Raw genomic sequence first — 22,311 nt, forward strand, 5'->3', positions numbered from 1 at the left:
CTCTCTCAGCCGGACAATTAGCGTGCTCAACTGAGAGAAGGGAAAATGCTTGCTCCACTTTGGTCAGTGTGTATGGGATCCCCTCTCCGCTGCTTTGTCGTACTTGGTCTCTGGATCAGGAGAGCACCCGATCCCTAACGGCCTAATGACCCAACGCTTTCCACACCATTTCATTTCCTTGACGGCGGAGGGGCGAACCTGCACCTACGTTCGTCCCGTCATCAATTATAAATCATCCAATGTTTGGATAATTAAAAATGCAACATTATTTTCTCACTCCCACCACCAGACAAGCCCCGTGGGTTTTGTTGGGAGCAGGGTGGGATTCCCCTCTCGTGTTCTCTCCAAAGAGAATGAAGGGCATGAATTATGCAGGGGGTGGGGAGGGGAGATACATAATGGTAGAAATTGCTAATCATAGCTCATGCCACTTGAGAAGGTTGGACCTGCAGATTGATTGACATCGGGGTGCAGAGGAGACAACATGGTATAAGGTAACACTGGTGTAGAGGCTTTTGTGGGGGCTCGCTGTGGGCTGACCTTGACGGGGTATACCCATCACTCAGGACGGAGAAGAGCACTGGCATTATGGGAGGAAAGAGTGACGTCATGCCTTTGACATGTTCCTTTATTACAAACGGGGGCTCATAAATAGTCATCCGTGACATAATCGTATCCAAAATGATGTCAAGATACGGCTGCAACAGCTGGATGAGAGCCACCGTTTTGGAGGTAGCGTTATACATTTTGAATGAAGGTGGTGGCAGCAGTGATGGGCTTGTATTGTCTGACAAAGCTGACATTCCCACAGCGAGTTTTAATCCCCATCTCTGGCACTTCAGATAGACCTTTCCTATGGGGTTCAACGTGTGGAAGACACTGAGCTGCACACTGTTACCTTTTGTTTCCCGTCGGTCTAACATAACCTGGCTGCCGCTGTGAAGTTCACGGGGAGATTAGGGAGTGAATAGGTGGGCTTAGTATTACTGAGTGGATGGCACAATATCACATGATATCAGTTTCTGCTGAGGATGCCGCTGCTATCAGTTTTGCAATATCAGTTACAGTTCTTTGCAGTCTTTTTACATGTTGGATTACAAAGCTGATTGTCTCCCCACTGCTGACGGAATACAGGTTAAAAAGAGACAAGTCGTGCCAATCCAAATTTGAATTCGAACATACTTCTATACTGAATACACATCTTTATCGCACCCATACATTTAAGGACTTTGACGTTTCTGTCTTGATGCTTTTATGGGTTTGTCTAAAGTTTGGTGAGGTTTTGAACCCTGCCCAGCAAAAAAGAAAGAACATGAAATATACATCACATTAACACTAAATTTGAAGAGGAATTGGCCGAGTACCAGGGAAATTATCTGTTCATGAAGCAAGTTTATTGTATTCACAGAGGAATCTATAAAGATGCTTCAGTCTAGAAGTAGGTAGGGTCTGATATGTATTCAACGGTTTGATATCAATAGAAAATGTTGTTTTTTACATCCAGTTACTTGAAATCAGACTTGCTACGGCACAGTAGTAAGTGAAATATTTCTAATAATTCTTCTGATTTTGTATGTATCCTTAACTGTAGCATTTTGATAGAAATGCAAGTCAAGGATCAAGAAAAAAATCACCCATTTAAGCAGGAAATGATTTAATATTAGCGCAAGTGTGACTGTGAAAGATAATAGTGTGTGGGTTCACTCTATCTACTTGTTTGACCAGTAATTTACTACATATCCTGTGTAATAATTTAATAAACATATTCCTGATCAGTTTAAGACTTTATTTCAAAGAGTTCAAAAGTTAACTTTTAAAACAAAAAGAGAAATCTCATATTTCCAGAAACATGTTCCAAAAATTTTGGCAAGCAGATTTTTTATTCATGTGTGACAGTAATTTATAATCCAATTACTGTTTACTATTGTGATTATGTTTGATTACGACGAAAAAGGAGAGAGAGAGGAACACAGCATTAGTTTCAGCATTTAATATGTTGCTGCTGAAATATAGAATAAGAGGACACCATTTCCAGGAACATTTGCTCTGGAAATCGACACCCATACACACAATCTGCTGCGTAACGGCACCCGCATATAAAAGCGGTGAGTAAACACCAAGATGGGGCTAGTTGGCAGTGAGCGCTTGTGCCGTTTGTTGTCACTCCACTCTCTGTCACGATGATGGAGTGTCGGTCTGACAGCTGCTGTGATTTCCCTGACCCCCCATTGTATTCAAACAACACAGGCTCCTCACACAGGAAGAGCAGAGGGAACAATGGTACAGGTGAGTCTGCAAGAATGTTCCCTCAAGGGCTGCTGCCCACCTGACAGATAAGGGGGTTTGTGTGCGTGTGAGCATGTATGTGTGTCTCCTCAAAAACACCACATTTTCACATTTCTATGGTGCTTTTAATATTCGTGTATAAACAGTCAGTTTCTCCACTAGAGGGTGTCCACTTCTCGGTTCAGAATCACCTTATGGACGGGAGAGAAACTCATCTTGTAATGTCTTGTAAAGCTGTGCTTTTCCTCCTTATAATGACAAATAACATGCGAAACATTAAGATGTCTTTAAACCCCCTTTGTCTTATTTCATCCCATAATTCCAACTTGTCTTTATCTGTAGTGCAGGTGTTGCGTTGTACAATGATCCCCATGAGGGATTGCTCCATGCCGTCCAAGATTAGTAAGTAAGGGGACATGTGTGTTAAGTCCAGGCCGGCCTGCCTGTCATTATTTGCGGATTAGTGCTGGCCTGCACCCTCTTTGATGTGGACATCTTTCACACTTCCCTCCCATTGAGCTCTAGAGACGCATCGGAGGGAACAGAGAGAGACAAACAACGGCGTGCAGAGGAACAGGCATAAGCAGAAGTCATCTTCTGCTTTGTCTCGAGCTGCGAGAAAACTTCCTGTAATGAGGATGATAAGACGTCACAACAATTACCGCTGCACACGTGAGCGATCACCTGAGAGAGGCCCCACGCACATGCAGATGCCCATATGCCCACATGCATATAGAGCATCCATACATGCATCTCTGCATGCCCATATGCACATGCACACACACACACACACTGTACAGAGTCATGTGCTATCTGTACAAACACACACACACAGAAGCATCCAGACAAGAAACGTGCGACCCTTGATGATAATGTGGGGTCTACTGCCCTCTGCAGGACACACGGGAAACAAATGCAGCAGGTCACAGTGTGGCACAACAGTTTTGCTCTTCAGCACTGCTCTGCATGTTCGTAGATGTTTCCCTGCTCCAACACATTTCATCAGCTCCTCATCAAGTTCTGCTGAAGTCTGATAACGACCCATTCCCATTCATTTGAATCAGGCGAGTTAAAGTAGGGAAATGTCTAAAACATTCAGCAGGGGGCCCTGAGGTCCAGGATTGATGAAAACTATGGGGGGGAATCATTGTTTGTTAGTTTCCTGGTCAATTATGAGATTAACCAGGGGACGTCTTCTTTCAGTTTAGTGGAAAGAAAAGGTCCAAAATACATTTTAGGTGTTTATTTTAGTTAATAATTATGTTCTCCACATCTAAACATATAATATATATGAAAATATAAAAATATGTCTTAATGTAAGTAATCAGCTAGTACATAATGCCTATCTTTAAAGAAACGTTTTCCCTCTGAGCCAGAAATCTCCCCTCGAGGAGCTCTTTTACACACATTTTGGTCAGCTGTGGCTCAGGAGGTAGAGCAGCTGTCCACTCACCAGAGGGTTACTGGTTCAATTCCCGGCCCCCACAGCCTAACCTACTGAAGCTATAACTAGCTATAACCTTTAGCTATATCCTACTGAAGTGCCTTGGATCCCAAGTGCTCATGGCGACTCTTCCACTAGTGTGCGTCAGAATGGTTATTGCTCCTGATGAGCAGGTGGCGACTTACATGGTAGCCTGTCACCAGGGTGTGAATGCATGTGTGAGTGGGTGAACGCTGACTTGATTAGTCAGCATGGTGCTTGATTAGACTACACAAGCCGTTTATAAATGCAGCCCATTCACCATTTGTTCCTTTATCAATCGTAGCCTGATTTGAATAACATTTTATTCCTAAGAATAAGGTAAGAGTGAGAACATGGTGACAGTTTCTTTCAAATTTATGAAGTAATGGGGAGATATAACCAAAATTCCACATGTCAACAAGATGAAACAACCAATGTTCAGATTTCTGTTCTGGAAATGCATGCAAAATAGTGCATATTTCAGTAGATAATGCATCATTTGTATATTTAAACATAGGGATGTTACATGGGGATATTAGTTAAACTAGTTACCATTTGTTCCCTTAATGTTAAAGTAAACATATCATGCTTATTTTCAGGTTCATGATTTTATTTTTGGTTATTACTAGATTAGGTTTACATGATTTAATGTTCAAAAAGCACATCAGTTTTCTCATTCACAATAGGGCCACAGGTCCCTATTCCCCCTCTTTCTGAATCACTCTGTTTTAGCTCCTGTTTATTTAAGGCCCTCCTCCTGAATACCCAGTCTGCTCTGATTGGTCAGCTTGTACACATCTATGCCAGCACTGCTGACAACAACAGAGCAGCTTTGCTAAATGAATTCTTGTGTGCCACACCAGCTGCCAGGCATACATTTTGCAAATGTGTGACATGGTGACATGGTGTGATGTCACGAAGTCACGGAATTGACGATGCGTTTAAGGAGCAGTGTTTTCTGTCAGAGAGAAAAGCTTCTGTTGGTGCAGACTTTGACCTTTAGTACTTTCAAGACCATTTAAATGCACAATGACACCAAACAGGTCTCCTTAAACATGAACATAACATTAACATTATTTATCCTGATCACCGGAGGTTGCTGCGGTGTATGTTTTACTACATCAAGTTCAGGGTTTTAGTTTGAAACCATGATGTTCTGCAGAGCTGATTCATTCTTTGGGTGTTCCACAGGGCAGCCTATCTGTGCATGGCCAGCGTGTGGCTGAGTGGAGCCACCTCACAGAGGCAAACACAAGGCTTCTTTCAGCCAGCAGCTCCAAAAGGCATATGAGGGCGCTCAGTGTTCCACCCCAACCACAGGATTTATTTACCTTCCAGCGAGGGGCAGCCAGTAAGAGGAGATAGAGTGTGCTTGGAGAAAGGTAGGGGTCCAGAGTGTGTGTGTGTGTGTTTGAGTGTGTGTTTTGTGTGGGTCCATGTTTGCTTGAGGGGTGGAGAGCTGGACTGGGGTGGCACAGTGATTGTGTGACACTGGGTAGCTTTAAGATGTTTAAGAACGTGGATGTCATGGATCCCAAAAGAAAAACATCACAAAGCGGAGACACACACCCCACAGACTACACGCAAACATTTCCAATCTAGAAATCTTTGTTTATCTTTCCGAAAGCAGCATTTAGCACCACGAGAACTGAGGTGGGACAGGGGGATGTTTTAGAGAGGAGGAACGTGGATGAGAGCCAGAAAAAGGACGATAAGGGTGGAGGGAGGTGGGTTTCCTGTTTCCTTAACTAACTCCCTTCGCTTTCCTCGCACAGCACAAGTAGAGTCATTCAACCTGTGTGCACATACAAGGACACTGTGTGCATCTGTTGGTACTGTAGTTTAATGGCATGACAGTTTAGACCAGTTTCACCCTCGGAGCAAGCGGTGCCAAATTTTCCCTTGAATTCTCAGGCACACACACACACACACATGCGGCACAAATCTATTTTCAAGTTTTCAAAGCCGCAAAATGTTTGGTGTGTTTGCAAAGGCCATGAGATCAGGAAAAAAACTAATTCCAGTGCTCATGAGAAATTTAGTATCAGATACTGGAGTCACAATAAGCTGGAAATTAGAACTATTGTGAAGTAAACTCCAGATGTCTTTCATCACCATAGCCACATGTCAACCACAAGGTTACAGTTTTGAAGAACAGGAAACAATCCTTTCGATTTTTTTTTATGTTTTCCAGACAGATGATGTTTGAAGCCGTCACATCTGTCTGTGTGACTGCATTGAGCAGGTCACCACATCTATAACTGCCATCTGGTATTGGAGCAGATAAGCATTATGAAGAATCAACCAGAGGAGCTGAGTCAGAGCTGCGGAGTAGCCTATGACTCAATGTTTATGACAGTGTTTAACACATATTGCCATATTTCCTTGCTACAATAATAGAAGAAATATTTTTCTGTCCTTGTCAGTGACAATTTTAAAGTTATCTTGACTTATTTTTGGTCTCCACACAGCCAGTAATCAGTGGATTTGAGTAGCCCTGATGTCTATACTTGGATAGCATTTTGTTATGTTTGTTTTTATTTTTGTGAGATTATGTGCTGCTTAACTTGAATGTATCCATCCATGTATTTCAAAAGTACTTTATTTACTACAGACTCCCCAATCAAGATGCACGTGTGCTATGTGTGCTCTGCTCTCACTCCCTGACACTCTCCTATGCGTAATACTGAAACATACAAAACAATTCATCATCCAGAATGGATAGAGTTTATCCATGTTCTGTTTTCCCCCACCTCTAACGGGTTGGGTTATCTTGCCACCAAATGTGGCATATTATTATGTGGCATAACCTGTGCTGCTCCACATCTGCCCTGCATCAGCTTCAGTAGCCCTGCCATGTTCCCTGCTCACCAGCTCCGCCTCTGCCCTGGTTTCTTCTACTTATCCCCCTCACCTGTCTTTCTCCACCTCTCTCCACCTGCACCTCATCCCCTCTGTGGTTTAGATCGTGTGTCAGTCCAGTCATTAGTTCAGTTTTTTCTGGTTGCACTTTGTTTTCCGTGGCTTCTGGTTTATTCAGTGTTGTATTTCTTTTGTAATGTTTTCCTTGGACTTTCCTTTAACTGCCTTTTGGGTTTTTTTTTTAGGATTTTAAGATTTTAGACTTTTGTTCTTTGTTCTTCAAGCTGCCTTAACACAGAGAAAGGCCGAGAAGCATGGATAGCCTTGTTACTGTGTCCACTGATGTTACTAATACTTCAGTTGAAATCTGTAGCCGTGTGATGGGACAGGCCCAGTTCCTGTCACCGGTTCTTCAGTCAGTAACCTTCTAGCAAATGGAGTCCCATTATGAGCAAATATTTGTCCTTGTGACCAAACAAGCATGTTCTTGTTAAAAGGTTTGCGAGCTCAAAAATTCCCAAAGCCTTAAAAACAGTTTTGAACCTTGTGCTGTGTTAATAAGCTTTCTGTGTTCTTCTATATTGGTGCACTGTTACTTACTGTGATGCATGACCTCCATCCTGTGCTGGTGTTTGTGAAACTGCTGCGTGCATGCAGTTGCTGTGTGTCTCACTTTTATTTTGCGCTCTGTTCTTGCATTCAGAAGCTGTTGCACCCACACATGTACTATCTGCAGAAATGTGTGTCACATCAACCCTTGGTCCAGTGTGCATGTTCATCTTTGTGAACGAGCTTTATAAAGAAAAAAAAACCTCTCTAAGAACTCACTGCTCTACAATGCAGATAATTTGGAACAACTCCTTGGGGAAACTTGAAGCCAGGGCATAATCTGGTTTATCTCTAAGACCTTTCCCCTGTTTTGGGATGGTAACACCTGCTATTGAGCATCAGGGAAACAAACTGTGGTGGAATCAGCTTGACCAACAGCTGTGGACTCTAAAGTGCTTTTTCCTCAGCTGGGGCGTGAAACAGACAGAATGGATGCAGACTTGAATGGGCTCCCTGTTTCGGTCTTTTTCCCCTCCGGTTATTCCCACTCAGCCTTTTGGGGATCCCTGGCAACAGCAAGCATGTGAGTGTAGAGCTGGACTGAGAGAGTGCTACCGCCTAAACAATCCAGAACTAATCCTCATTTTGTCTTCCTCAGCTGCATCCCAGTGTTTAAAAAAAACAGCTTGATAAGAAAGCAGAAATATTTGTTGTGGAATCTTTTTTTTTTTTCTTTTTGTACAGAAATGTAATTGTAGAGGTCAAAAAGACAAAAAAAAACACAAAGAAATTATTATACTTGGGCACTTTTCAGCTTCAACATCAACATGTTCAACTTTAAAGATAAAATATATTCCATGAACACAGTGACTGTGTTTGCCCCAGAAATACTTTTCTTCTGCAACTCCTCAGCTTCCTCAGCTAGCCTGGGAACCAGACACATCTGCAAGCTCATGATTCATCTGCTCTGGCAGATCCATCTGGCGAGCCTCCCACCCAGACAGATTTCACCAGGCTCCTGGTTTGTCCCAGGCCAGTTGCAACCGTTGATCTAATATGATGTTCCAGAGGATTATCAATGGCCCAAATTTGAAAAATCACACATCACACATGTGTTATTGTAAGCCCCACCTTGCGTGCGTCGATCAGCGCTATGTCGCACTGTTGAAAACGACCCATGGGAACTGAAAATGAAGGTGGCTTTGAGGGGCTAAGGGACTAAGACACATTTGTGGCTGTGCCAGAGGTGTCAGCTATTCTGGAGAATCGACTTTGGATTGTTAACCGAAAGCGTTGGTATAATGACCTGAAAATGAGACTTCGCAAGTAGAAAAAGTGTTGCACATTCTGGCTCCACAAGCATTGTTCTTTATAATTTGATAACATTGACTATAGGCCACAGCCTAAATAACATATCGCATGCAAAAGTGATCAGATAACCATCCTCAAAACCATGCTTAGTGTGCCTTTAAGAACAAAATGCACATTGGCTTTTGTTTATTCCTGCGAGAATAATCAAATGTGAAAGAGGAAGAGGAAGTTTAAAGAGACTGCAAGTTGTTAAAAACAGACTTTCAGGTTTTAAAGCCAACAGACTTAAAAACCCTAAAGTCTCCTTCTTTACAGAGAACAGCATCTGTTGACAGCTTGAACTTGTCTCAGTTACATGGTAATAATTTCTCACAACAAAGTATCTAAATGTCCAAAGAAATTCCTCAGACCACTCTCTCAGCAAGTTCTCAACTGTCTATATCTGCATGCCGAATGTGTGGCTAAATACAGTACACTCCACAGAGACATCTGACCTGAATGTGGCCTATTATTTCGACAGCTCAATTTCATAAATCCTATAAATGACACAGAAGCACTTTATTTTAGTAAAATGAACATACTGAGTGGAGACTTTCAGATTGGTACCCAAGACAGATCGAGAACATAAAAATCTAGACTAGCAAGAACAATATTATTGTCTCTGAGGGAAAATCAAGCTTTGCATAGCTAGACTGTTTAAATGTTTGATTATTAGGCCTATGCGTTCAAAATGCTTGGTGGATGAAGAGGTGTGACTAAACCTTTCCTCAAGGAGCTGAAAATTGAAATGAGAATTAACAGTGAATCGCAAAGCGCTCTGCAACTGTTTTTTGATACATTTCCCCACGATGGAAATGTTTAACCCAAGCTGACAACAGCATCAAGTCTCTAAGAAGGTTGAACCACTTTCAGCTTCGTATTTCATGGTATTCCTTAAATTCCTTAAAGCCTCCCAGCTGTAATGTATTCATATTTAAACACTGAGTCAGTATAAGCCCACTACTATATGTACCCTTAATGCATATCCCTTTACTTCAGCCACGGCAGTCCCAGCTGTGCCCCTGCCAAGCTGAACACAATGCTGCCATTGAACTGGAGTCACAGTGGATACCTTTATATACCATTTAGACTGACAGTTAATGCAACAGCACCTGGGGTTCACTTAAAGTGACAGTTGCATACGTAGGTCCTATACATTAGCCGTCACCAAAACCAATGGCAAATTCAAATTTCACAGCTGAATAGCTTTAAAGGATGAGTATTTTCGCAGGTCATATCGTGAGAAATGTGTGATCATAATGGCATGTTTGATTGTTTGGCTTATAAGAATGTTTAATGTGTGCGCCGGCCTGGTTAGTTGCCGTCCTTCAAACTTTGCGTTCTCATGATGGCAGACTCCGGGCGTCTGGAGGTTCAGATAATAAAAGCCTTGAAGAGATTCCAGACACCCTCAGTAGCAAAGAGAGACACTGACAAAGACTGACACACTCGCTGCCTGCTGCACTGAGGTCCAAAATGTTACATAGCCCTGCAGTTAGCATTACTGCTCTTAATTGGCGACATGTGCGCTTTATCCTACCAAGTTAGCTGCTGAGCAACAACTGCAGGGACTGTCATGGCTAACTGTATCAAACTACCTCATGCCTCAACCACATGTAAGATAACACCTTACACCATCAGAAAGAATGAACAATCAACAACCAACATGACTATTGTTCGTATTTACTGCTGGGAAACTTTCTCTGGCATTCTTGTGTGACTAGCTCATTTAGCATTAGCAATACATGTGGGCTGGGGTGGACGGGCGTGCTGGGGTGTAAGGGGTGCATGTATCCCAGATGGAATGTTAGGATGGGCTTTTTAGAGGCCTGCGACAGGCTTTTCTTGGAAGCGCACCAAAAAAATGCATCTTGAAATAACTTGCCAGACCTAGTTTTAAACTTGTATGTTTGAGTAAGAACAAGTGAGGCTCGACAAGTTTATTGTTTTATTCGTAAAAAGTCAAGACTGACATGAAGTAGTAGTTTTTCCACGTCACCGCTGATTTCATTTCTTTGAATTGGAATTGGTTAAATCAAGTCCTTGCATAAGAATTTCGTTCGTGTGTTTGTGAAAAACACGTTCAGGTTGAGATTAAAAGGGGCATAGCGACGGGAGCTGAGAAGGCTTCGTAAAACGACACCCAAACTGCAAGCTGGCTTAATGTTGAGGAGGCAGCACTGGGAAATACGTTACTACAGTTATGGGTACTGACAACACTTGTATGTTGACGACACATGTAGGCATCTACAGTAAGATATATTTTTTCTATAGTATTACACAACTCATTTCATATATTTCATAACCTCTGTTTTTATGGTATACTGTAGCGATTCCTGAATTACATTACAATAGAATTGCTTTTAAATGGCATTTGGTTAAATACATCAAGTATCAGTCTGTATTTTCACTTTTGGGAACTGAACACAGCACACGAAAACACCACAAAATACAATCCTACATTCACTTTACCTGAGTCAGATACGTAAAGTCCCATAAAAGCCCATCAGGTCTAATCTGAATCTGTTGTGAAAATCTAGTGCAGATCTAACAAAGAACAAACCGGGTTGAACTAGGCAAAATCAAGCACCGCGTCGATATCATATGAACAGAAACGTCCGCTCTTTCAGACACACAAAACAGCACAAACAAAACATACATCACTTTCACTTTCCCTTAAGTTTATCCCTGAAAATCTTACGATGATCAACTATCGATAAAATCTGACAATAATAGTCCCTTAAAAGTCAGGCTTGACTATTATGCTTATTTCATTTTAAATAAAATAAAGCTTAGTACATGCCAGGCTTTTAAGTAAACACAGTATGCAAATAAATACTTCTCTTTATCAAGTGGCTCTTCATTGGTTCAATGAGGCACATCATTGGTGAGCATGAATATTATTGTATGGCACAGATCTTACTGTCACCAGTAAAACATGTTAGGTGTCTTGTGGCACCTTTGCTTACTGGTTTCGGTCTGTGCAATTGTGGCTTCTCCTTGCCCCGACTGCATCCCTGCACGGGGTTTCGCAGATTCACAGCTACATTTCTGAACCCCCAATCAATGAAATAGTCTCTCCTCAAGCAAACTGATGGACTTGTTCATCAGGGTCTTTTCATCGTCCACAAATTTGTACCCAAACAGCTTCATGGTAGGTCCACACACTCTCTGCACTACCTGAGCCAGTGTGAAGGGAATGCTAAATCTCCATTTCTCCGCCTGCTCTGATGAGTTCTTCTGGGTGGAGTAAATCCCGCTGGCTTCCTGCGTGGTTTGGGTGTTCCTCAAAATCCACTCTCTAGCCTGGGGACTGAAAGGTATCCCTGTGAACCTGTACATCTCCTCTGCCTTCTGCATAGGGTAGCGGGCGATATCCTCGTAACGCACCAGCATGTAGCGTCTCCTCAGCCAGCGAGGTCGGCTCAGTCCCACCTCCGCAGACATCCTGATGTGGTCGCAGTTTCCTTTGAGCCTCTTCACCTCCTCATCATCCTCGGGCACCTGGCCATCCTGTGCCCAGGTCTTCCACGTCTGGTACTTGGAAGAGAAAGCCACCATGCGGGATGCTAAGATGGCCCTCGGGTCTCGGACTAGCTGGATCACTCTCACATCCAGGCGGGGATCCTCCACTAAAGGCTGCAATGTTTCCAGCTGGCGCACGCGGACAGTCTTAATGGCATGGTGTTGCTTGGAAAGGCAGGATTCGGACGCAAGGGTCAAGTTCAGCGGCCCACAGCGACGAGTCTTACAGTGATACCTAGGACAAGAGAGGTATAATTATGGTAAATATCTTTCAAGGAGTTGAACATGTGAAGGCTTATTTGCAGCCTCTAGGGTTCCTGAAGTAAATGACTTGCCAATTATGTATTTGTCAGCTACAGCACTCATTGGCAATGACACAACCATGGGGGACACTCTATTTTTGGTCCAGCACAACACTTTGTCACACATTAAAGAACTGGACGTTGGGCCGTAATAGTTTTCCATCCATCTCCATTCAAGAAGCGCTCGGACATCATTCAGTTGACTGTGAATTTGAAAAAAAAAAAAAAAACCTACACCTACAAGCAATGGGAAAAGGAGCCTATCATCTAGTTTTAGCTGTTTTACTTACATTTAAGCTAACAGCCCAGGTCAGGTCTAGGCAAGATCTAGCATACAAGAATGGAAGATAACGGTGACGCAGATTTGGGCAGGTTCAGTCTGGTAAAGTTTTGTTATCTGGGTTTGTGACGTCATCTTCAACAACTGGAACGACGGAGGGTGTACAGTTTTGAAATCTTTTCATCAGCAGTCACAAATGCAGTTTCTGTAAAGTAAGTGCTTGCGCGCATGTGACATTTTGTTTACTAGCGGCTCACTTTGCTTGAAGTCTTGACTGTACCATGCAGTGAAAACACAGCAATACGCAGTATTCAGGAAAAACTCTCTGCACCAAATGGAGGCCAAACAAATGCTGTTAGAAGCAAAAGGCCCCTTTCTCATGCATAGTTCATGTTTAATTCCATCTTTAAGGTTAAACCAACATTGCAAGCTTGATCAGTGACAGTGAGTATCAAGAGAATTTACAATACCTCTCAAAGACATCTTTGACAACAGGAGTGCAGACAGGTTCCTCACAGAGCGATAAACTAGACTCTCTGCGGAAAAGAGCCGGGGTGACGTGGTCCTGAGGTGGGGGAGAGATGAACTTCTCAAGAGGAGAGAAATCACACAGGAAGAGTCCCTGGACTACCTCCCGGTAGATTCCTGCCAACACTGTCCCATTGTTTGCCTCTCCGGCCATGGTCAGCATGCGCTCGACGTGCCACAAGGGCTCAAACAGGTAGAACATGTTATCCCCGTGCTGGTTGAAAAATTCCCCCACAAAGGAGGAACCTGTTCGTGTGGTGGCAAGGAGTAGTATGTGCTTACGGCCACCACTAAAGCTGTACGTGCCTAAATCACCTAATTCGTCCTCCTCTTGCTCCGCAGAGAGACTTGAGTAATTCCCTGGTGTGCCAGTGAGTTGAGAGAGCAGCATTTTAAGCATCACCAGGGAGCCATTTTGTGTCGCGATGCCATAATCCAGTGGAGTCTGCAGGGTCTGCTGTGGCGTCTGCCTCTGGATCAGCTTATCAGAGACCCTGATGAGACACAGAGGCTCACATCAATTAACGACAGATGAAAGGGTGTCAGTATCTAAGATTTAATGAAGCTACTCCAAGTTTGACAGGAGATCCAGAGAATCACATCCTTGGTCTCAATTACCGTTTGATGTGTTGTAAAACAAGGTTTGCTTTCTTTCTCAGAGTTCAATGAGAAGATCAATACCACTATCATGTCTGTGGGTTGTAGTCAAAGTTACAGCAAGCAGTTGGCTGGCAAAGCTTAGCATAAATACTGGAAACTACAATGAAAACCATGTCTGAGAATTAGTCTGGACTCAATTTAAAAAAGATATTGATGAGTCTTCTTCTCTAATGTACATTCATTAAAAAGCCACAGCGAAAGCTGAGATGGAAAGTGAGCGTCGACGACACAAAGAGATGAGACGAGTTCTCTTACCTTGATATGATGTTGCTTTCCTTCTCGATGATGACCAGGGCCACGATACAGATGAAGACAATTGCATATTTGGTCTTCATTCTTGAGTCCTGGCTTTGCAGTTGGACATCTAGGGTTGAGCGTTGGTCATAGCTTGTCACGCAGAGGCTAAAGCTTCATTCTGCAATTACAGAGGTGCATTAGTAAAGACAGCAAAAACAAACAAAAAACAGTGCATACAAAATAGATGTCATTCCTGGTTTTTAACAAAACTAAGAGAACACTTGACGGGGTGAAGAGGATTGATAAATAAAGTACAATGCTGAATATTACCACTTTTACACCAACATAACAGACTTGTTTACATTGCCATTAGGCATGTTTGCCTTTGTGTTCGTAATTATTTCCCCTTGTGTGCCACATTTATTATCGCAAATGCACCGGAAAAGCAGGGAACCATAGAAAGTAGCAGATCAGACTACATCCAGAAGATACTAAACCTGTTTTAAAAAGTGTTTTGTTTTGTTTTTTCCCAGAGCTGAAACAGAAGTTTTTGTTAAGCGAGATATCTTGTCTTTTCTCATCTTTGTTGGAAGTTGCTCATGCGCAAGAGGGAAAAAAAAGTTAAGGTGTTCACTCAGGTGACTACTGTGGAGTCAAATGACGCACACTGAAGACAAAAGCGAGATGTTTGCAGGTGTTAGTGGGGTTTTATGTCCAGTGCGAAAAGGGGTTCAAGAGGCCTTTAAAAATGTTTGTCCAGCACTACCATGAAATCACTCGACAGAAATGTCTCAACCTGTATTTAAAAAAAAAAAAAGCATCAAAAAAACAATGGGAGAGACACTTGAGAGTAAATTAAACTCCCATCTTACAAGTCTAAGTTTAGTCAGTGTTTTTTGATTTCAACGCAATCTGCAGCTATGCACCTCACGGTTACAGTTGATCTGAGATCACAAAAGTTCAGCAGTTGAGAAACAACGCAAGATTTGTAAACTTGTTTTCCTCATTTCTCAGAACCGAAGAAAAACACCATAGGGCAGGGGTCATGGGTGCGGGTGAAGAAGACGACGCATGAGAGAGAGCGAGAGGGGTTTAATGTAAACAGGAGACACTTTCAAAGCCTGAAACACCCTGGAACACTTCCACATGGCACTGAGTCAGAGGACACTCAACACCCCCTTCTCTTCAGCACGAAACTCTTTCAGAGCTAAAAAAGTGAGTTTTTGTCGAAGTCTCAGCACCTTGGGTCATATGCATAGACTCAAGGCTCGACATGGTAGGGCAAGTCAGAGTATCAGGTTAGTTTCATAACCAAATCTGGTGTCATTAGCTGTTGTGATATCCTCCCATCCTATGGGAGTATTGCGTTACCCTGCAGTGTTTAAAAGCTATTCAAGCAGTGAGTTAGGAAGACGGCCCACAGTTATGTAGCCATACGAGCACAGAATGTTCCTCTGAAAGACTTTAGAACAGCTCAACCATTCTGACATCGGATTTCATTTGAAATTCTTAATTACAACCAATTTCTCAATTTAGAATAAATTGCCTATGGACTTTTTTTTTTATGTTACTAAGCACAGTAACCCCCCAACCACACAAACACACACACATAGCATTTGGACCTGTCAAGAGAGTGAATAATTTCTACAAAGCATATCATTAAGGGGAAAAAGACACCGTTTCCAAGCCGTTGTGGAGTGATTGTGTGCTCTGTAAGTAAATATCACCCAATTATCTGAGCTTAATACGCCATAGCCGTCAAACTGTCAGGCTGAGGCGCCTGAGCTGAGCACTTTTACATATTCAAGAGTCACTGGAGCGTTTGGCAAATCTGACTATCTGCTCAAGCAGAAACACACATCACTCTGTTTATCATCTCACTACAAATTACATTAATGGCTGCCTTCACAAGCCTTGAGCAGCATCTCACAGAGACGCTGAGAGCTGAATCCCCACTGCAGGCTTTGCTGCTCATCCAGGGGTGTAAACAATTAACTCTTATAGGCAAATATAGAGAAGCATTATGATTTGTGTAGGTGCTGTCTGCCATTCCCACGTGATTGATTGATTTCAGTTTGGACATACAAGGTGCCATTTGGAAATAAAGCAAACTACCCCCTCTGTGTGTGTGTGTGTGTGTGTGTGTGTGTGTGTGTGTGTGTGTGTGTGTGGTTCCCTTTTTATACTCTAGTAGTCATTTAAGGGGGGGAGGGGGCTTTCAATTCAGTAGCGTTTTTCCAACATTCCCACCACCACCAGAATGAATACACACTGATGAGTACTCCTGCACACTATTAATCTCTGATGCACTGAGATGATGCTTTCAAATACTCAAAATTAAATCGGGAAAATGGTTATCTGAGCATCTCGCATCTATAACGGAACAGACTTATTGATCACTACCCGGCACACGCAGCCTCCATATTTGCACAATCATCTTTTACACCTGCAATCACATGAGAAAAAAAAAAAAAAAACACACACACACGTACGCATCTATCACGCATCGGCTGACGCGGTGGAAACAGCGGCGGACTTTGTCATCAATCGTCATGTTTAAGGTTTTTTGCGCGCATGGCAGCGGGATGTTTACAAGCTGCCGGCGGATCCACACGGCTGTTGTTTTTGCCCAGCTTTGGGTCATTTCCTGCCGGAATACACGAGATGCGGAGGGTGTCTCAGGTAGCGGATGTCACAAACCTTTAGCTGGTCTCTCTCCCTCCGCAATCGAGCAACAAAAAGAAGCGTCCCCCGGTCTTGTGAGAAACAGCGTCGTCCCCTCGTAGCATCTTGCCGCCGCCGCCGCTGCTGCTGCATTGTCTCGGACGAGGACACACTGCTTCATTGTACCCTCGGACGCGGGCTCGTCTCCTCCGCCGGATGAATGAAAGGCAGCGCGGAGGCTCGGACGACGGGCTCACACATGAAGGAGAGCAAAATGGAAAAGTGGGGATCCTTTTTTTTTTTCTTACTTTAATTGATAAAATTGGCTATTAAGCCAAAAAAAAAAAAAAAAGAAAAACTGTGTCACAGAAGTCGTCTCGGAGTCACAGAAAGGCGCACCAACTTCCCTGAAAGTGACTTTTCTCGTTCAAACTTCTGAACTTTGTCTCCAACTTTCCCCCCCCATGTGTCGGAGCACGCCGCTGAGCGAGCTCTGTGACTGCGGCCACGCACCGCGTCACCGCTCGCTCCTGCGTGGGACATCCTGTGCTGGCGAGGTCACGTGATCCCAAAATAGGCAACCCTGCAATTTAGTATAAAGACCCCCCTTGTTTAGGAAGTGCCTCCAGAGCCTCCAGAGCCCATGCCACTCTGGAGACTCAGCCTAGGTTTAGAGAAAGACAATTGAATTGCATGTTGTGAATGCGGATGGCTGTTGATTTAGGGATTACTGTCATAAAGGTTTATTTGTCCCCTGAAGGGAAAGTAGGCTGAAGCACAAGAAGTCACTTAATCTGCTCCGGACAGCCTTGTACTGAAACATCTTCATTTCCATTCATCTTCGTAAAGACTTCTTTAAAATGATAGTTTTGTTGGCAAGACACAAATAAACAGAACACAACAAGCTGATATATTAAGATAACGATGGCACTAATAAGACCGCAAACAACACTCTCAGTTTTTTTGTTGTTGTTCATAGCTGTCAGGGGCCCCTTTAAAGATCCTATCTGTAAGAAAGGTTGATGTTAAAGTCTGATTCCCATCAAATACTAACACTGTGTGGTTTCATAACGGATCGGCCACCATTCCCAGTGCATCAGTATTTGAGGAGTTGGGAATAAGACTCAAGACAAATAGGATCTCACTGTGAACCCTAACACATTTTCATCGCTGGAAAATCAGACTTCACAGATGGGACTGTCAAACTGCAGATGGATTTGGCTTTTACCAGATAGATAGTGTTTCGAAACAGGAAAAACATTTTAAAATGTTACATAAAACACACCATGATGACTGTCCTAACACTGATTTTACTGATGGTGTTATATCTTGAACCTTTTGTAAACACAGTATAGAAACAGTGCCCCCTTGACTCAGGGCCGTACGCAGGATTTTAGATATACCGAGAACCAAAATTCACTATTTGTGATGTAGTAGAGGGTACTAGAAATTTTCATCCCCATCCATGCTTATGGGTGTCCAGGGGCATGACCCCCGGAAGAAAAAATTGAAAAATTACCCCTTAAATGATGACTTCTGGTGAATCTCTTTCTCTTACTCTCAGTCTCTTCTCCAGTATATAAGTTCAGCTTTGCCTGACGCAGTCTCTTCATTTTTCATCTGTCAGTGAATAAAGTGAACACATGGTCACCTGATAGACTGTTCACATGCTGCCACAGCCTGCTAGGATGAAGTCATGCAGATACCAGGGCTGGCTACTGGGCGGAGTTTACACACATGACGCAACCCAAGGATGAAAAAGCATCCGACGTTTCCATAACAACGCATTTTTTTTTACACCACTCACTGTAACAGTCAGTAAATGTGCGTTTGTTTTTGGAACTTCACGACCTTACCTGAGGCCGTATAGACACTGGTCTTCTTCAAACTGAGTTTCTAAGCACGTCTATGTGCCTCTCCTCTGGCCAACACACTGACCTGAGGCCAGCTGGACTGATTCAAATACACATATACGAAAAATTTTTTATCAAACCAGGGCTGTCAGCATTTCTTCTTACATTTAATATTTCATACACACATACACACATACATACATACATACATACATACATACATACATACATACATTGAGTCGAAAGAAACTTTGAGTCTGACACCAGCCGTAGTTCTGAAGTGTTTGACCGTCACAAAAGCCTAGCGTAAACTGTGCCAGTGGGTAGGCTACCTCGTAACATACGTCCATGTCGGTTTTTCGTTCATAGTTTATCAGTCTATGGTTGGCGGGATGACTTACACATACTCTGGCGCCTCTGTATTGAAAACGTCACTGATATTGATCCCTTACTGTTTTCCTCTCTCTTTGTTGTCCTCCGGTAGGTTCATGGTTGGTTGACTCTTGCAGCGCCCCCTGTCGTCAGTTGATAGAAGTGACAGAGTCACGCTGTTTCGTTCAGAGGCTACTGAAATGACCCTCTGTGAATGTATTTTTGCACGGTAAAATTCTTTTGCGTATTTCAAGTAGAGTTATGTTTAGGTTATTATTGGACAACTTTTTACGTTTACTCTGAAAAAAATAATGCATAAAAAAATAATAATACATGACCTTGACTATAAAAAAAAAAGTCTTGCATGATATGACACTAATCCCATTCAAAATTCTTTCTTCACAAAGAAATTTTCAAAATGTATTCCCAGGTTTTCACCTTTGTTTACATTTGATCTATATGCACCTGAATTCTTTGTGTAAAGATGTCAATAAGGGGGAAAAAATACAAAAAAAAATAAGGGACTGCCTCTCTGAGAGTCATGTCAAAGACATTTCTTCAGTTCTCACTGCTGTGGTTAGAGGAGGTTAACAACTTCTACTGCAGGTCAAGCAGCAGCCATTTCCTGTCATCGGCCCATTATATCCCACATTATTAGACTCTGACAGACAGCTCCGACCTGCTGCACACAAACACACGCTGGTCCAAAAATGTGCACTTCGCTTCTGGAACACTCTTGCGCTGATGTTGAAGAACCAAAAAACTTTCCATGTTTGCCCATTTTTTTATTATGTACATAGTCTATGTAGGCCTTTTCCATAGAATATAGTGTAAAGAGAACAGCTGATTCACACTGAGCACAAATCTACATCAATAACTACAATACTTGATACTTTGATTTGGTCCACCGCCAGTTTTTCACCACTTGGGGGCAGCAGTGTAAAAGAGTGTGGGGAGTTTGGCGCAGCAGAGCACCAGAGCACAGGCTCAGTCTGAGCATCAGTGGCCAACACGGTGAACATCAGTATCATGTCAAAGTCACCTACACAAATACATGATTCACCTTATCTGTTTTAACAACTGCACTGTTGTTGTTTTTTTCATGTGCATTTGACTGACAAATACATTTACGGACCATACAAGGTCATTGTTGTTCAGTGAGAGCCTCTACTCTAATACCAGAGAGTCTTGGTTTGCTTTTAACTAAAAGGTTACTCTATTAATCTTTTTCTCTTCTGATGACAACCTGCTAAGGCCACAAGGTTTTGCTGAAATCACCTCAAGACCCACAATGCACGACGAACATGTTGGTAAATGATCTCATCTCCGCGGTGTAAGTGGTCACCTCCAGCCCATGATGACTCCTCCAGAAGTAGTGTGTCATATATTTTAGGCTTTTGCATGATTCATGAGTCCGTGCATCACTATGTTAGCACTCTGTGAGGTTTATGAAATGAAGAGGCTGTTAACCTACAGTATACTCAGCATGGAGAGATTAAAGGAGTGACCTAGTTTTAGAGTGGACCTGGACTAAAAGCAAACCTCTGCCCTTGGCAAACCACACTGGAGATTATTAATGATAATCCAAAATGGTAAAGCTGAATTGGGTATCTTGACAACAGGTGCTCTACAGACAGAGTGATCCCGTATGACACAAGTACTGTCGGCTACAAATCATTCAAAGGTTCCCTTTCTATTTTTGACCCGGTGAATCAAATGTTTCCAAGTAAACACCAGGATTGGTATTGTAATGTATTTTTTTTTCTCTTTAAACCACAGGAAGGATTTACAGAGGAAGTATTTTGTTGTTTTACCACTCTGTAAACTGTTCTTCATTTGACAAGGAATGAGGGTTACAGACCATGACTGATAAAGTGTTTCTTTTGATGTATATGATTTTTTTTTTTTTTTTTTCGTATACTTGGGATTCATGTAATCCAAAATGTTCTTGACGTCTTAGAGATAAACTGTGATTTGGCCCTCTACAATGTTCAGCTGACATTTTTATGGACCCTCACGTTTCAGAGACATGAACCGGACCAGAGCCAAACTAATTCTACTTGCAGCTTTCTCTGTCGACATCTCTTCCTGGGGAATGGCCAAAAACGTGCTCGCAACTTCAAGCGCACAGTGTGATCATTCACAGCAAGCCCCAATGTTGCTGAGGAAGACATTTCTGATATTATAACTCTACATCGTTGAGAGATAAAATTCATATTTCAAGTATAATTCAGTTCTGGTAAATAACTGAGCACACAGGGTATGGAATTTTTTATATTGCGCTAGCCCATATTTATTAAGGCCTTTTTCATTTGAACTATCCTCTTGACTGCCTGTGTAAATCTGTGATATTTGTGTTGCTGTGAGGTTTTATGTGCTTCTATAAATATATGTTGGCTTGCTGTGGCAGACAAAGATTGTGCAATTTTTAATGTATAATTAAAGCGATGGCAGACAAACATTTTTAGTCTGTGGCTTAAAAAGTCTGAGATCTCCTAGAAGAGGTTTCCAGATATTTAACAGCAGGTTCACCAAGTCTGGATTTAATTCTAGGAACCATCAGCAGATGGCTGCCGGCTGACCTGAGAGGTTGAGCTGGTTGATATTGTAGCAGACTTTCCTATGATGTGTTTCGGCCCAGAGAAAGACGACCTCTGATCTTTATTTATGATTGTCTCGGGACGTAACACAGAAGAAAACATATTAGTACCCACCATGTTTCATCCTCTGCTGCTCTTGATTCCTTGAATTGTATTTATTGTCATGTGGATGCTAAACCCTTTAAGGGTGATATCCTTTTTAAAGTGGGACCGTGACTGAAGTGGCCCATCTGGTCAAGGCACAGCATGAACCGAGACATCGCACAGTCGCGTCTGTGGCTGGTTCACACTGATACAAACATTTCAGGATACACTGAGCCTGTTTAGACAGCAGGTTTGGCCTTGTCTATTGATGACAGTAATCCGAATCAAATGATGCACATGCAAGCTGAAGTGATAAGCATCTCCCTGAAATTTCCCAACGGACAGCCTTAATGGCTCTGTCCTCAACAGGAACAAAGAGGCAGCGTGTGTCCCTGTGACTGAAGGCACGAGATTAGAATCTAAGAAGATGACTACAGATGAGCAGTGAGCTTTTATCCGTATGATTTTTATATACACAGTGGTCACTGCGTAGACACTTGCACTTTTAAGCTCTGGTGACAGGTTTTCAGTGTGTGATGTATGCGCTGTCTGAAGGTTTAGACATTTTAACAAAGGTCAGGTTCACTATGACAGATGATGACAGATGATCTGTTTGTGAACTCACGCAACGTTGCACACGGCATGCCCGCCAGTCAGCTCGCGGCTACATCGTGTGTGCTAATTGTGCTTTACA

The 22,311-nt window shown here is 42.7% G+C and overlaps 1 protein-coding gene across 7 annotated transcripts; it reads right to left on the reverse strand.

The window, feature by feature from the left end:
- Window positions 1-10,443: 10,443 nt before the first annotated feature.
- Window positions 10,444-19,127, reverse strand: chst3a (carbohydrate (chondroitin 6) sulfotransferase 3a). Of its 7 annotated transcripts, none has more exons than XM_037124845.1 (5): window positions 19,014-19,119; window positions 18,228-18,328; window positions 14,063-14,222; window positions 13,090-13,641; window positions 10,444-12,272 (listed from the first exon to the last, which is right to left on the reverse strand). In XM_037124845.1, exons 3-5 carry the CDS (start codon window positions 14,140-14,142, stop codon window positions 11,576-11,578), a joined length of 1,329 nt encoding a protein of 442 aa, XP_036980740.1. In that variant the 5' UTR covers window positions 14,143-14,222; window positions 18,228-18,328; window positions 19,014-19,119; the 3' UTR covers window positions 10,444-11,575. The 7 variants fall into 7 exon arrangements, with proteins under 7 accessions (XP_036980740.1, XP_036980739.1, XP_036980742.1 ...); XM_037124844.1 differs by having other exon boundaries at window positions 18,963-19,097; XM_037124847.1 differs by lacking the exon at window positions 19,014-19,119 and adding an exon at window positions 18,894-18,962.
- Between the last annotated feature and the right edge of the window lie 3,184 nt (window positions 19,128-22,311).

The sequence above is a fragment of the Acanthopagrus latus genome, chromosome 15 (genome assembly GCF_904848185.1).
Source record: "Acanthopagrus latus isolate v.2019 chromosome 15, fAcaLat1.1, whole genome shotgun sequence".
NCBI classification, from domain to species: domain Eukaryota; kingdom Metazoa; phylum Chordata; class Actinopteri; order Spariformes; family Sparidae; genus Acanthopagrus; species Acanthopagrus latus.

Excerpts from the sequence above, each read along its gene's own strand:
- chst3a (XM_037124849.1), bottom strand. The coding sequence starts at position 14,142 with ATGAAGACCAAATATGCAATTGTCTTCATCTGTATCGTGGCCCTGGTC. Across the intron at positions 13,642-14,062 it reads GAAAGCAACATCATATCAAG|GGTCTCTGATAAGCTGATCC; the intron begins GTAAGAGAACTC and ends GTGTCTCATCAG. Across the intron at positions 12,273-13,089 it reads GTCAAAGATGTCTTTGAGAG|GTATCACTGTAAGACTCGTC; the intron begins GTATTGTAAATT and ends CTCTTGTCCTAG.